The 13,301-nt window shown below is 45.7% G+C and overlaps 1 protein-coding gene across 1 annotated transcript in view; it reads left to right on the top strand.

Moving 5' to 3' along the window:
• Positions 1-13,301, top strand: part of CCDC60 (coiled-coil domain containing 60) — a 101,023-nt gene that overhangs the window by 51,993 nt on the left and 35,729 nt on the right. Inside the window, exons 4-5 of the mRNA XM_060029374.1 lie at positions 788-895; positions 8,742-8,849. Coding sequence (XP_059885357.1) covers positions 788-895; positions 8,742-8,849 — 216 coding nt within the window. The remainder of the gene's footprint in view (positions 1-787; positions 896-8,741; positions 8,850-13,301) is intronic.

Here is a 13,301-nt window from a genome sequence, read left to right as displayed (position 1 = left end):
ATTCTCTCTCCATCCTTCCCTCCCTCTCTCTCTGTTGCTTACTCCAGCCACACGTGCCTCCTTGCCATCTCTAAAACACAGTCCCACCTCAGGACATTTGCACCTGTTGCTCCCTCTCTCCAGAATGCTCTGCCCCCAGACATCTGAATGGCTCACTCCCTTCCACTGCAGATTTTTATCAAATGTCACCTTCTCGGTGATAACTTCCCCAATCACTCTATTGAAAATTGCAAGCCCCAGCTCTCCCAGCCCTTCTGAGCCCCCTTCTCTTTTTTCTCCCCATAGCACGTATCACTGTCTAGTGGGGGTGGGGATGGGAACGGGTCAGCAAACTCCAGCTCATGGGCCAAATCCAGCCCCCAGGCTGGTTTTGTAAATAAAGTTTTATTGGAACCCTGCCATTTGCTTATTGCTTACATTCTGTCAATGGCTTTCCTGCTACTAAGTAGTCATGACATAGACCAAATGTCCCACAACATCATAAATATTTGTCTAGCCAGGTAACAAAACATATCCGACCGCTAGTCTACTATACCAGTATACCACACAGCTGCCAGATTTATCTTATTTGCTCCTTCATGGGAATATGTGTTCCATGAGAGAAGGGGGTCTAATATGCTCTGCTTACTGGCTGCATCTAGAACCTTCATCTCTCCAGCGGGAATTACTGCCTGGCCCACAGCAGGTGCCCGGTGATATTTGCCAGACAACCCCTGACGAGAGAAGAGGGCATTTAAAACAGCTCCTGCCCGCTCACTCTGCTGCTCTCATTCTGCTTCACCTTCAGTGCAAACGGGGACAAGAAGATGAAGAAGGTGGGGATGGGAGTCCTCCTGCGTCCGTTCACCCCCGTGCACAGCTGCATCATTGCGCCCTCGCTGCCTGAGGCTCACGTGTAAGTAGCCCCACCTCTGGCTCATCTGCTTATCATGCGAAGCCAAGGTCAAATGACTCAAACAGCTGGGAGCTGTCGAGCTGTTCCTTTGTCCTCTTGAAAAGGGACAGGGAGCCTGGGGCCAGCAGTGTTATGTGGTGTATAAAAATAACAGAAGGCAAACATGGGGGCTTAGAGCTAAGTGGCAATCCAGCTGGGACTGAGTCATTCCATCCCTTACCACACCAGACACACTAATGTCAAATAGTTTGCAAAGCCTGATAAAATCTGTCTGCAGCGTGTGCCTAGAAGATGTCTCACCCAGGGCTCCGGGGACATGTTTTCCCCAAGACTCAAGGAGCTATTTCCCAGAGAAGCCCCTGCCGCCTTCTGAGCCGACCCCAGGCACAAACTCTTCATTGCGTGATGTGACAGGGGCTAACCAACCCTCCAAAGAATACTTGGGCTTTCCGAAACCTTGACACCTTGTTCCCCTCCTATCTGTTCCAGAGAATTCTAAGCCCAGCTTTTTCTTTTTCACTAGTTAGCACTTTTCAACTGGGAGATTTCGGGCACAGAGATAGAAATTGACTGTAAGGCAGGATTGCTCAACCTCGGCACTATTGACGTTTGGGGACAATTACTTCTTTGTTGGAAAGGACTGTCCTGTGCACTGTAGGATGTTTAGCACTATTCATGGCCGCCACCCCCTAGTGCCAGTAGCACCCCCCTCCCCAGCTGTGACAACCAAAATGTCTCCAGAGATTGCCAAATGCCCCCTGGGGGCAAAATCACAGCCACACCCCCAGCCCTCCCACGTAAGATCTACTTTAGGCCAATGAACATGGTGCACTGGATTCTGTCTGCTCATTTATCAAATATTTATTAGGCCCCTACAGTGTGCACAATAAAAATAGCACTACTGACTGCTCTGTGGGCACTGTCTCAGTCCTCTCAGCAGCCCTTTTGTGTAGGTGTATTATTATCCCATCCCTGCAGATGAGAGAGCAGAAGCTCAGAGAGGTGTACTAGCCTGCCCAAGGTCACAGAGCTCAGTGTGTTGCCGCACTGGGGTTTTAAGCCAAGTGTGTCTGACTGCAAAGCCTGACCTCTCACCACCACACACGACACAGAAGGTATATCCCAAGGCCTTACCTTTGAGGAGCTAGTGATATATTTGGACAGCCAAGTCTCATGTACTTGAAGAGTAAAATAATGCAAGAGTGAAACTGTAAGACAAGATGGCAGATCCTTAATAAGAGCACCTAGTTCGTGGGTGGAAGATGGCGCTGTCACCAACACCATGGGCGTCATCATCACCATCACCATCATCATCCCTACCACCACCACCACCACCACGTATTTGGACACATTCCTATCCCTTACTAATATTTCAGCTTTTGCTGAGCCCCACTCCATACTTTCCTCCTATCTCCCTTTGATGAATGTTAGGACTGGCTTCTTCATAGACTTATTTGTTCAGGGACATTCCAACTGGCAGCCTCAGCTTGATGTTCTTAAAACATCTCCTTGCCAAAGCAGTCTTTGCAATTTCTCATAACGTCCCATGGAAACACTGGCGCTTTTGCCTTTTCCATGGACAAGCCCTCTGAAACCAAATGGTGTAAATCAGTGTTTCTTAGGCTTTCACTTGCATTTGAATCATCTGGGGCTCTGGGCTTGGGTGCGGGCATAGCAAAATAAGGAGATGCCTGGGAGAGTGTGTATTCCTAGGCCCCACCCCCATTTCCTTTGGTCTGAGCAAACTGAGGTTTAAATCAACGGTGGAAGTGACTGGAGAGTTTCTTGCTCATCCTCCTTCAGTGCCAGATGGGGAAACTGAAGCCCAGAGAGAAGGCAGAACCTGCCACAACAGGAATTCTGATCTCCTGACTCTTCAGTCAGTCCTTTGTATCAGGTTTGTTCGGTGATGGTGATGGTGATGGTGGTGATTATCACAGTGGTGATTGTTATTCTTTGTTATGCCCTAGACCAGGGATCAGCAACCTTTTTCTTAAAGGGACAGACAGTAGATATTTTAGGCTTTGCAAACCAGATGGTATCTCTCGCAACTACAGTCATCCCCAGGTATCTGCGGAGGATTGGTTCCAGGACCTTCTGCCGATACCAGAATCTGTGATGCTCAAATCTTTTATGAGTATAAAATGGGGTAGTGCTGTCGGCCCTCTGTATCCACAGATGCAGAGGGTCAACTGTACTTTACCTTGTTGTCGCAGCAGGAAAGCTACAGTGAATGGATGGGCCCGTGCTCCAATAAAGTTTTATTTGCAGACAGAGGCACACACTCCTTCTCTAGATTGAAGGCTGCCCCTTCTTCTCCTTGGCTGTTCAAAGGCTCTGGCTGCATTTGATGATTGTATCGGTATCTATTGCTGTATTACAGACCACCTCGAGGTGGAGTGGCTTAAAACAGCAACCATTTATTCTTGTTCAAAGTCTGCAGGTCGGCTGGGTGGCTCTGCTCGTCCGCATCAGTTCAGCTGGTCCTGGCTGGGCTTGCATATGTGTGTGGCAAGCTGGAGGCTGGCCCATCTAGGGTGGCCTCATGCCCAGGCCTGTTGGTTTGTTGGTTGGTTGGTTGTTGGCTAGGGCGACAGGAGTGACTGTCGCTGTCTCACACAGCAGGCTAGCCGAGCTTGTTCCGTGGCTGTCAGGAAGGGTTCCGAGGACAAGAGCCCAAGCACTCCACGCCTCTTGAGGCTTAGTCTCAGAACGGGCCAAGGACCTTTCCACCCCATTCTGCTGGCCACAAAAGACATCAGGCCTGCCCAGATGCAAGCGACGGGGAAAAGAAAGATTCCACCGCCTGGTGAGAGGATGCAGAATCACCGTGGGAAGTGCATGGATGCAGGGGGCAGGGGAGAATCCGAGCAGTTTTATCATCATTCTGCCAAGAGGCATCCGGGCAGAGCCCGCCCGGTCAGTTCTCAAATTCTCAGTCTTCACGTCAGCCGAGGTGGATCCGAGCCTGGTCAGTCCCTTCAATCCCAGTGCAATTGATCCCCAAACCAGCTGAAGATTCTGAATCGACTGTATGGGGATCAATTCAGTCATGCCAAGGAAGACGGGACCTTTATCTTTTTAAAAAAAGAGGTGGGGCACAGTCTGCAGGAAGGAGGATAGCCCCCCCTTTCCTCTGAGAGATGGCTGGCCTGTCCTTACAGCCCTTCCTGAGCGACTGTGCGACAAAACAGTGCCTGCAGCCACTGTCTGGGTTTGCCCTTGGCAGTCGGCATGGGGTGCTTTGTAGCATTTTCTGATTTCTCTTAGTAAAAGTTTTGAAAAAACGTTGTTTTTTTCTCAGGGATGTTGACGCCCACTCGTATTCTGGTTGGTACAGCGGTTTCAACAGAGAGGGCTATTCAGATGCACTGACTGCTAGATGCTCCCCCAGGGTTCTGAGCACAGGGGTTTTAGAAGCAGGCTTTGTGCACCCTGGTCAGCGTTTTCATCTATTATGCCCCACATTTAAGGAAATAAATGCTTTCTCTTTTAATTTGACAAAATCCAAGGTATTGTGCTTTGACCTGACATACAATCATTATGAGAAAGGAGCGATTTCTATCAAGCATGTTTCTGGGGACCCTTTCTTTCTCCCTTTCTTTCTTTCTCCCTCCCTCCCTCCCTCCCTCCCTCCCTCCCTCCCTCCCTTCCTTCCTTCCTTCCTTCCTCCCTTCCTCTCTCTCTGTCTCTCTCTTTTAGTTTGCTTCACTGCATGTTAGATTAGAGATCATCGGGTTTGAGGCACTGTATTTTTTCATTAAGACCTTATTTTTTTAGAGCAGTTTTACATTCAGATCAAAATTGAGGGGAAGGCGCAGAGATTTCCCATTTCTCTCCTGCCTCCCCCATTATCGACATCCCCCACCGGAGTGGGATGTTAGTCATAACTGATGAAGCTACACTGACACATCCTAGTCACCTGCAGTCCCTAGTTTACATTAGGGTCCTCTCTTGGTTTTGTATATTCTGTAGGTTTGGATGAAAGTATAACGACATGTATCCACCTACTCACGTATTATACAGAGTATTTTCACTGCCCTAAAACTCCTCTGTGCTCTGCCTATTCATCCCTCTCCCCCTCCCGCCCCGGCAACCACTGATCCTTTTACTGTTTCCATAGTTTTGTCCTTTCAGAACATCATATTGTTGGAATCATACAGTACGTAGCCTTTTCAGAATGGCTTCTTTCACTTAGTAATATGTTTTTGAAATTTCTCCTCGGCTTTTCATGGCTTAGTAGCCCGTTTCTTTTTCACGCTGAATAACCGTCCATTGTCTGGATATACCATAGTTTATTTATCCATACATCTCTAAAGGTTGCTTCCAATTTTTGGCAATTATGAACAAAGCTGCTGTAAACATCTGTGTGCAGGTGTTGTAAGGCACTTTCTATAAGCAGAGAAAAAAGGTCCAGACCCATTGGATGAAACCCTCTTCTGCTGAAAAGGGCGTGAGGGCTCTACCCTATAATAAGAGACATCAACACTGTATTAAAGCACAGATTCGGGAACCGGACCGTCTGGGCTTAGATTCCAGCTCTGCTGTTTGCTGCCTTTTCTGACCTTGGATAAGTTATATGACCTCAGTTTCTTCATCTGAAAAATGGGAGTACTAATAGTACCTTCCTCACAGTGTTGTTATGAGAATGACTTTAATTAATGGATGTAGAATACTTAAAACAGTGTCTGGCACAGAGTAAGCGCTCTATGGGAAGTGTTTGCTATTATTGTTATTTTGCTGTTGTTGCTACTATTCTTTGTTATCTCTGTGGTTGTGCATATGAGAATTGTGCCCAAATTATCAGCTCTGGAAAGTGTCAGATCCCAGCCAATTTATTCCCGCCATCTCCCATTCAGTAACCAGAAATGTATTGAGCCTACTCTGTGCATACCTGTGATGGACAAGACTCTGTAGCTCACAGGCTTGTGGGCTGCAGAGACAAGTAAACAGGTAGTTACAAGACAGCAGGGGCACCAAATGTAGGGACAGAGGGACACATTGTAGGGTGGGGGGTGCTTTAGAGCCCCTCGGAGAGAGGATGCTCGAAAAATCAAGGAAGGCTTCCTGCTGGAGGCGACATCCGAGCTGAGACCCAATCACGGAGAGGCAGAGGAGGAGGAAAGGGAATGTGTATCAGGAGCAGAGGACAGTGCCGAGCACCTCACCTCACTTTCACTAGAACGATTACTGCCATTGTACAGATGAGAAAACTGGGGCTCAGGGAGATGAAGTAATTTGGCCAAGACCACATAGCTAATAAATGGCAAAGCTAGGATTTTAACCCAGTGCAAAGAGAGTATGTACAGTGAGCTTGCGCTGCAGAGCAGAATTTCACCAGGCTGCAGGTGGCGGCACAGGGGTGAGAGAGGAGACTCGAGGCTGGGGAGGTGGATGGGAGTCTCCCATGTGATGGGGTGTTGGTTTGCCGGGGCTGCCATAACAAAACCCCACAGGCTGGGTGGCCTAAACAACAGAAATGTATTCTCTCACAGTTCTGGAGGCTGGAAGTTCAAGATCAAGGGGCCCACGTGCTGGTTTCTACTGAGTCGTTTCTCCTTGGCTTTCGGAGGGCTGCGTTCTCGCTCTGTCCTCACACGCTTTTTTCTCTGTGAACGTGTACCCCAGTGTCTCTCTGTGGGTCACGGCTCCTCTTCTTCTAAAGACACCAGTCAGATTGGGTTAGGACCCACCCTCTTGGCCTTATTTTAACCTCATCACCTCTTTAAAGGTCCCCGGTACAGTCACATTCTAAGGTACTAGAGATTAGGACTTCAGCATATGAACTTCAGGACATAACTCAATCCACAGCAGATGGTTTAGGGAGTCTGAAGATCTTAAGCAAGGGAGGGAGAGGGCCACGTTTGTGCCCGTTCCTGTCACCTGCAGAAATGAGTCTGATGCTCACATGCCTCTCGGCCCCTGTGACGAAGCACATCCCACCTCACCAGTTAACTCCCTTACCCATCCCTCCCCACCCGCAATGGACACAACGGCACGCCCAGGCCTGCAGGGGCTCTGAGTCGTGAACAGAAGAGGGGGCGTCTCCTTGGGCTTTTCACAACTGCCTGGGGTCACAGTGAGGGTACAGGGAGGTGTCTGCACAGGGCTGGGCACATGGGACAGCCACTGCTACTGTTGGTACCCAGAGCTGCCGAAATGCACTTACCTGTAGGGACCAAGCTGGTGTAAAGGGGGAAGACACAGAACTGGGAAGGCTGTGGGCTTGCGGGTCCTGTAAATTAGAAGGGAGGGATGCGTGGCTGCTTATTGTTAGAAAATAACTTGTGGATGGAAAAAAAAAGGAAGGAAGGCGCTCTAGATGAAAAAAGAGAGACAGAGCTGCTGACTCGAGTTTTCCTAAGACGGGTGGACACGGCTGCCCCAGAGCATGGGGGCGGAGGAGTGGGGTGCATGGGGGTAGCTCCCCTGCAAGCAGAGTGACATGGGTGCCTCTCAAGGGGCTCTCCGGGACACGCCTGGGCCTGCTCCACACTTGAGCCCCAGGGCTCGCACTCCACCTTCTGAGCTGGGGCCTTCCTGGAAGCTGGAGGCTGGATTCCTGCCTGCCCCTCTGAGCACAGGCCCAGGAGCCCTGGGGAGTATCGATCAATACAGTATCAGTTTCAGAGAGGAGCAATTACACAGGTTGGTAATGGAGGCATCTGACCCATTAGTGTAAGAGGAGAAATCATGCAGGGAGGGGCCGGCTAGTTAGGACTCCCCCTCACTTCCAGGAAGAACGCAGGCAGCAGGTTAACCCTCTCCTGACCTTGCTCTGGGGGTGGCCACTCATTTGGCCCCAACAGCACCTCAAACAGTAAGAGCTCAGGTCCACAAAAGCACCGTCTCTGGGATTAAACAGATGCGGGTTCAGATCCTCACTAATCCTAGCGTGACCTCAGGCAACTCTACCTCTCCCAGTCCCTTGTCTGCAAAGAGGACCGAATAAAGTCACCCTTCTTATAGGGCTGTCGAGAGCATTGAGTGGGATATTCAGGCCCCATCTCTGCCACCAACAAGCTGTGTGACCTGGAGCAAACCGATGGCCCCTCTCTGAGCCTCAGTTTCCTCTTCTCTAAAATTCAGATAATGATTCCTATCCGGCAGGTTTTGGGGAGAAATAAATAACATGTGTCAGGTGTCCTACCCAATGCCTGGCTCATCGTAATACAGAATGCCCCCCAAATCAGAAAATACAGGTTAGACCTATTTTTAAATGGTGTTTTAGTTACATTTTCAAATCATGTGTTCAATGTGGTTTTCCTCAACATCCAGCTACATTTGGGGCAAAGGATTTATAAATTTAAAGCAGTGGGTCTAGTTGTTAATTGGGGTGGAGAGAAAGTACAATAAATACACTAGTTTCCTGTGTTTCCGGACGTTTTGGACCCTGCTAGTGTATTTATTGTATTTTTATCAGATGAAGAATCGGATGCCTGTAGGATGTTCATTTCCTTCAGTCCTCTCATTTGCCTGAATCCAGTCCTCTACCTGTGGGACACCCTCCCTTGTCCCTTCCCACTGTGCATGCAAATCCCCAGTAACTGGCATAGGGTCACCTTGTGTCAGATCATAGCTCTGCCGCCTACTGGCCCAGTGACATGCACAAGTTCCTCACCTCTTCTGAGCCTCAGTTCCCTCATCTGTAAAATGGGGCCAATAAATAGCTCAGGAGCCCATTGGGAAAGTTTAATGCTGGTGCGTGGGAAATGCTGCCACACTCCTGGAGCCTGGAGACAGCTCTCCAGCCGGGAGCCAGCACCACTCCTGTCTCTGTCGCCACTGTTGTGAAGAATGTTGTTCTAACAGGAGCCCCCTGGGCTTCCTCCCTCTGTCTTTGCAGCGAGCCCATCTTCCGCCAGCTCTGTGCCCTCCACTGGCTCCTGGAGGCCCTGACTATCGACCACACCCACCACACCATGAAGCCCGTGATCACCTGCTGGAATCCGAAGTAGGTCTCAGCCCTTCCACCTGCCGTGTAACTAGCAAGAGACTGGGCCGTGGGGGAGGACGCTCCCATGGGTTCCCTTCCTCCTACTGCTGTTTCATGGTGGGTGGGTTGCTTTAGGAGTGCTACTATGTGGGGTCCAAACAGGGGATGAGCTGGAGCCAGGTCATACGGGTCATGCGGTGGTGACGGCCCCCCCAGCATCCCTCCCAGCATCTCTCCCCAACTCTACATCAGAAGCTTGAAATGATTCAGCCATGTTGGGAGTATTTACACCACAGAAACTGGCCAGCTAGCCCAGCCCTGCCCTGGAAGCACAGCTAGATTTCTCTCCACTCCCTTCTTGGACCATGTCTCCCCAGCGCTATTCCTCATTTGTTCCTCTTCTTTTTCCTCCTCTCCCGCTCCCTTTTACTCCTCTCATTCTCCATGTTTTTGTGTTTTCCCTTTCAAAGTTTTGTTGTGTGTCTTTTTTTTTTATTAACATCTTTATTGGAGTATAATTGCTTTACAGTGTTGTGTTAGCTTCTGCTGTATAACAAAGTGAATCAGCTATATGCATACATATATACCCATATCCCCTCCCTCTTGCATCTCCCTCCCTCCCTCCCCTATCCCAGCCCTCTAGGTGGTCACAAAGCACCGAGCTGATCTCCCTGTGCTATGCGGCTGCTTCCCACTAGCTATCTATTTTACATTTGGTAGTGTATATGTGTCCACGCCACTCTCTCACCCGTGTCCTCAAGTCCATTCTCTACGTCTGCGTCTTTATTCCTGTCCTGCCCCTAGGTTCTTCACCATCTTTTTTTTTTTTTTTTTTTTTAGATTCCATATATGTGTGTTAGCACATGGTATTTGTTTTTCTATTTCTGATTTACTTCACTCTGTATGACACTCTTAGGTCCATCCACCTCACTACAAATAACTCAATTTCGTTTCTTTTTATGGCTGAGTAATATTCCATTGTATATATATGTGCCACATCTTCTTTATCCATCTGTCGATGGACACTTAGGTTGCTTCCATGTCCTGGCTATTGTAAATAGTGCTGCAATGAACATTTTGGTACATGACTCTTTTTGAATTATGGTTTTCTCAGGGTAGATGCCCAGTAGTGGGATTGCTGGGTAGTATGGTACTTCTATTTTTAGTTTTTGAAGGAAACTCTATACTGTCCTCCATGGTGGCTGCAATGAACATTTTGGTGTTCATGACTCTTTTTGAATTATGGTTTTCTCAGGGTAGATGCCCAGTAGTGGGATTGCTGGGTGGTATGGTACTTCTATTTTTAGTTTTTGAAGGAAACTCTATACTGTCCTCCATAGTGGCTGTATCAATTTACATTCCCACCAACAGTGCAAGAGGGTTTCCTTTTCTCCACACCCTCTCCAGCATTTATTGTTTCTAGATTTTTTGATGACGGCCATTCTGACTGGTGTGAGGTGATACCTCATTGTAGTTTTGACTTGCATTTCTCTAATGATCTTGCTGTGATTTATGTCAAAGAGTGTTCTGCCTATGTTTTCCTCTAAGAGTTTTATAGTATCTGGCCTTACATTTAGGTCTTTAAACCATTTTGAGTTTATTTTTGTGTATGGTGTTAGGGAATGTTCTAATTTCATTCTTTTACATGTAGCTGTCCAGTTTTCCCAGCACCACTTATTGAAGAGGCTGTCTTTTCTCCATTGTATATTCTTGCCTCGTTTATCAAAGATAAGGTGGCCATATGTGTGTGGGTTTATCTCTGGGCTTTCTATCATGTTCCATTGATCTATATTTCCATTTTTGTGCTAGTACCATACTGTCTTGATGACTGTAGCTTTGTAGTATAGTCTGAAGTCCGGGAGCCTGATTCCTCCAGCTCCGTTTTTCCTTCTCAAGATTGCTTTGGCTATTCAGGGTCTTTTGTGTCTCCATACAAATTGTGAAATTTTTTCTTCTAGTTCTGTGAAAAATGGCATTGGTAGTTTGATAGGGATTGCATTGAATCTGTAGATTGCTTTGGGTAGTATAGTCATTTTCACAACGTTGATTCTTCCAATCCAAGAACATGGTATATCTCTCCATCTGTTTGTATCATCTTTAATTTCTTTCATCAGTGTGTTACAGTTTTCTGTATACAGGTCTTTTGTCTCCTTAGGTAGGTTTATTCCTAGGTATTTTATTCTTTTTGTTGCAGTGGTAAATGAGAATGTTTCCTTAATTTCTCTTTCAGATTTTTCATCATTAGTGTACAGGAATGCAAGAGATTTCTGTGCATTAATTTTGTATCCTGCTACTCTACCAAATTCATTGATTAGCTCTAGTAGTGTCCTGTTAGCATCTTTAAGAGTCTCTCTGTATAGTATCCTGTCATCTGCAAACAGTGACAGTTTTACTTCTTTTCTTCCGATTTGGATTCTTTTTATTTCTTTTTCTTCTCTGATTGCTGTGGCTAAAACTTCCAAAATTATGTTGAATAATAGTGGTTAGAGTGGGCAACCTTGTCTTGTTCCTGATCTTAGAGGAAATGCTTTCAGTTTTTCACCATTGAGAACGATGTTGGCTGTGGGTTTGTCATATATGGCCTTTATTATGTTGAGGTAGTTTCCCTCTATGCCTAGTTTCTGGAGAGTTTTTATCATAAATGGGTGTTGAATTTTGTCAAAAGGTTTTTCTGCATCTATTGAGATTATCATATGGTTTTTCTCCTTCAATTTGTTAATATGGTGTATCACATTGATTGATTTGCGTATATTGAAGACTCCTTGCATTCCTGGGATAAACCCCACTTGATCATGGTGTATGATCCTTTTCATGTGCTGTTGGATTCTGTTTGCTAGTATTTTGTTGAGGATTTTTGCATCTATGTTCATCAGAGATATTGGTCTGTAATTTTCTTTCTTTGTGACATCTTTGTCTGGTTTTGGTATCAGGGTGATGGTGGCCTCATAGAGTGAGTTTGGGAGTGTACCTCCCTCTGCTATATTTTGGAAGAGTTTGAGAAGGACAGGTGTTAGGTCTTCTCTAAATGTTTGATAGAATTCGCCTGTGAAGCCATCTGGTCTTGGGCTTTTGTTTGTTGGAAGATTTTTAATCACAATTTCAATTTCAGTGCTTGTGATTGGTCTGTTTATATTTTCTATTTCTTCCTGGCTCAGTCTCAGAATGTTGTACTTTTCTAAGGATTTGTCCATTTCTTCCAGGTTGTCCATTTTATTGGCATAGAGTTGCTTGTAGTAATCTCTCATGATCCTTTGTATTTCTGCAGTGTCAGTTGTTACTTCTTTTTCATTTCTAATTCTGTTGATTTGTCTTCTCCCTTTTCTTCTTGATGAGTCTGGCTAATGGTTTATCAATTTTGTTTATCTTCTCAAAGAACCAGCTTTTAGTTTTATTGATCTTTGCTATTGTTTCCTTCATTTCTTTTTCATTTATTTCTGATCTGATCTTTATGATTTCTTTCCTTCCGCTAACTTTGGGTTTTTTTGGTTCTTCTTTCTCTAATTGTTTTAGGTGTAAGGTTAGGTTTTTATTTGAGATATTTCTTGTTTCTTGAGGTAGGATTGTATTGCTATAAACTTCCCTCTTAGAACTGCTTTTGCTGCATCCCGTAGGTTTTGGGTTGTCATGTTTTCATTGTCATTTGTTTCTAGGTATTTTTTGATTTCCTCTTTGATTTCTTCAGTGATCTCTGTGTTACTTAGTAGCATATTGTTTAGCCTCCATCTGTTTGTATTTTTTACAGTTTTTTTTCCTATAATTGATATCTAGTCTCACAGTGTTGCGGTCAGAAAAGATACTTGATGCAATTTCAATTTTCTTAAATTTACCAAGGCTTAATTTGTAACCCAAGTTATAGTGTATCCTGGAGAATGTTCCATGAGCACTTGAAAAGAAAGTATATTCTGTTGTTTTTGGATGGACTGTCCTGTAAATATCAATTAAGTCCATCTTGCTTAATGTGTAATTCAAAGCTTGTGTTTCCTTATTTATTTTCATTTTGGATGATCTGTTCATTGGTGAAAGTGGGGTGTTAAAGTCCCCTACTATGATTGTGTTACTGTCGATTTCCCCTTTTATGGCTGTTAGCATTTGCCTTATGTATTGATGTGCTCCTCTGTTGGGTGCATAAATATTTACAATTGTTATATCTTCTTCTTGGTTCGATCCCTTGATCGTTATGTAGTGTCCTTCTTTGTCTCTTGTAACAGTCTTTATTTTAAAGTCTATTTTGTCTGATATGAGAATTGCTACTCCAGCTTTCTTTTGATTTCCATTTGCATGGAATATATTTTTCCATCCCCTCACTTTCAGTCTGTATGTGTCCCTAGGTCTGAAGTGGGTCTCTTGTAGACAGCATATGTACAGGTTTTGTTTTTGTATTCATTCAGCCAGTCTATGTCTTTTGGTGGGAGCATTTAATCCATTTACATTTAAGGTAATTATCAATATGTATATTACTATTACCATTTT

The sequence above is a fragment of the Delphinus delphis genome, chromosome 13 (genome assembly GCF_949987515.2).
Source record: "Delphinus delphis chromosome 13, mDelDel1.2, whole genome shotgun sequence".
NCBI lineage: Eukaryota > Metazoa > Chordata > Mammalia > Artiodactyla > Delphinidae > Delphinus > Delphinus delphis.
Note: the sequence above shows the minus strand (reverse complement) of the source record. Positions and strands in the feature narration are given on the sequence as shown.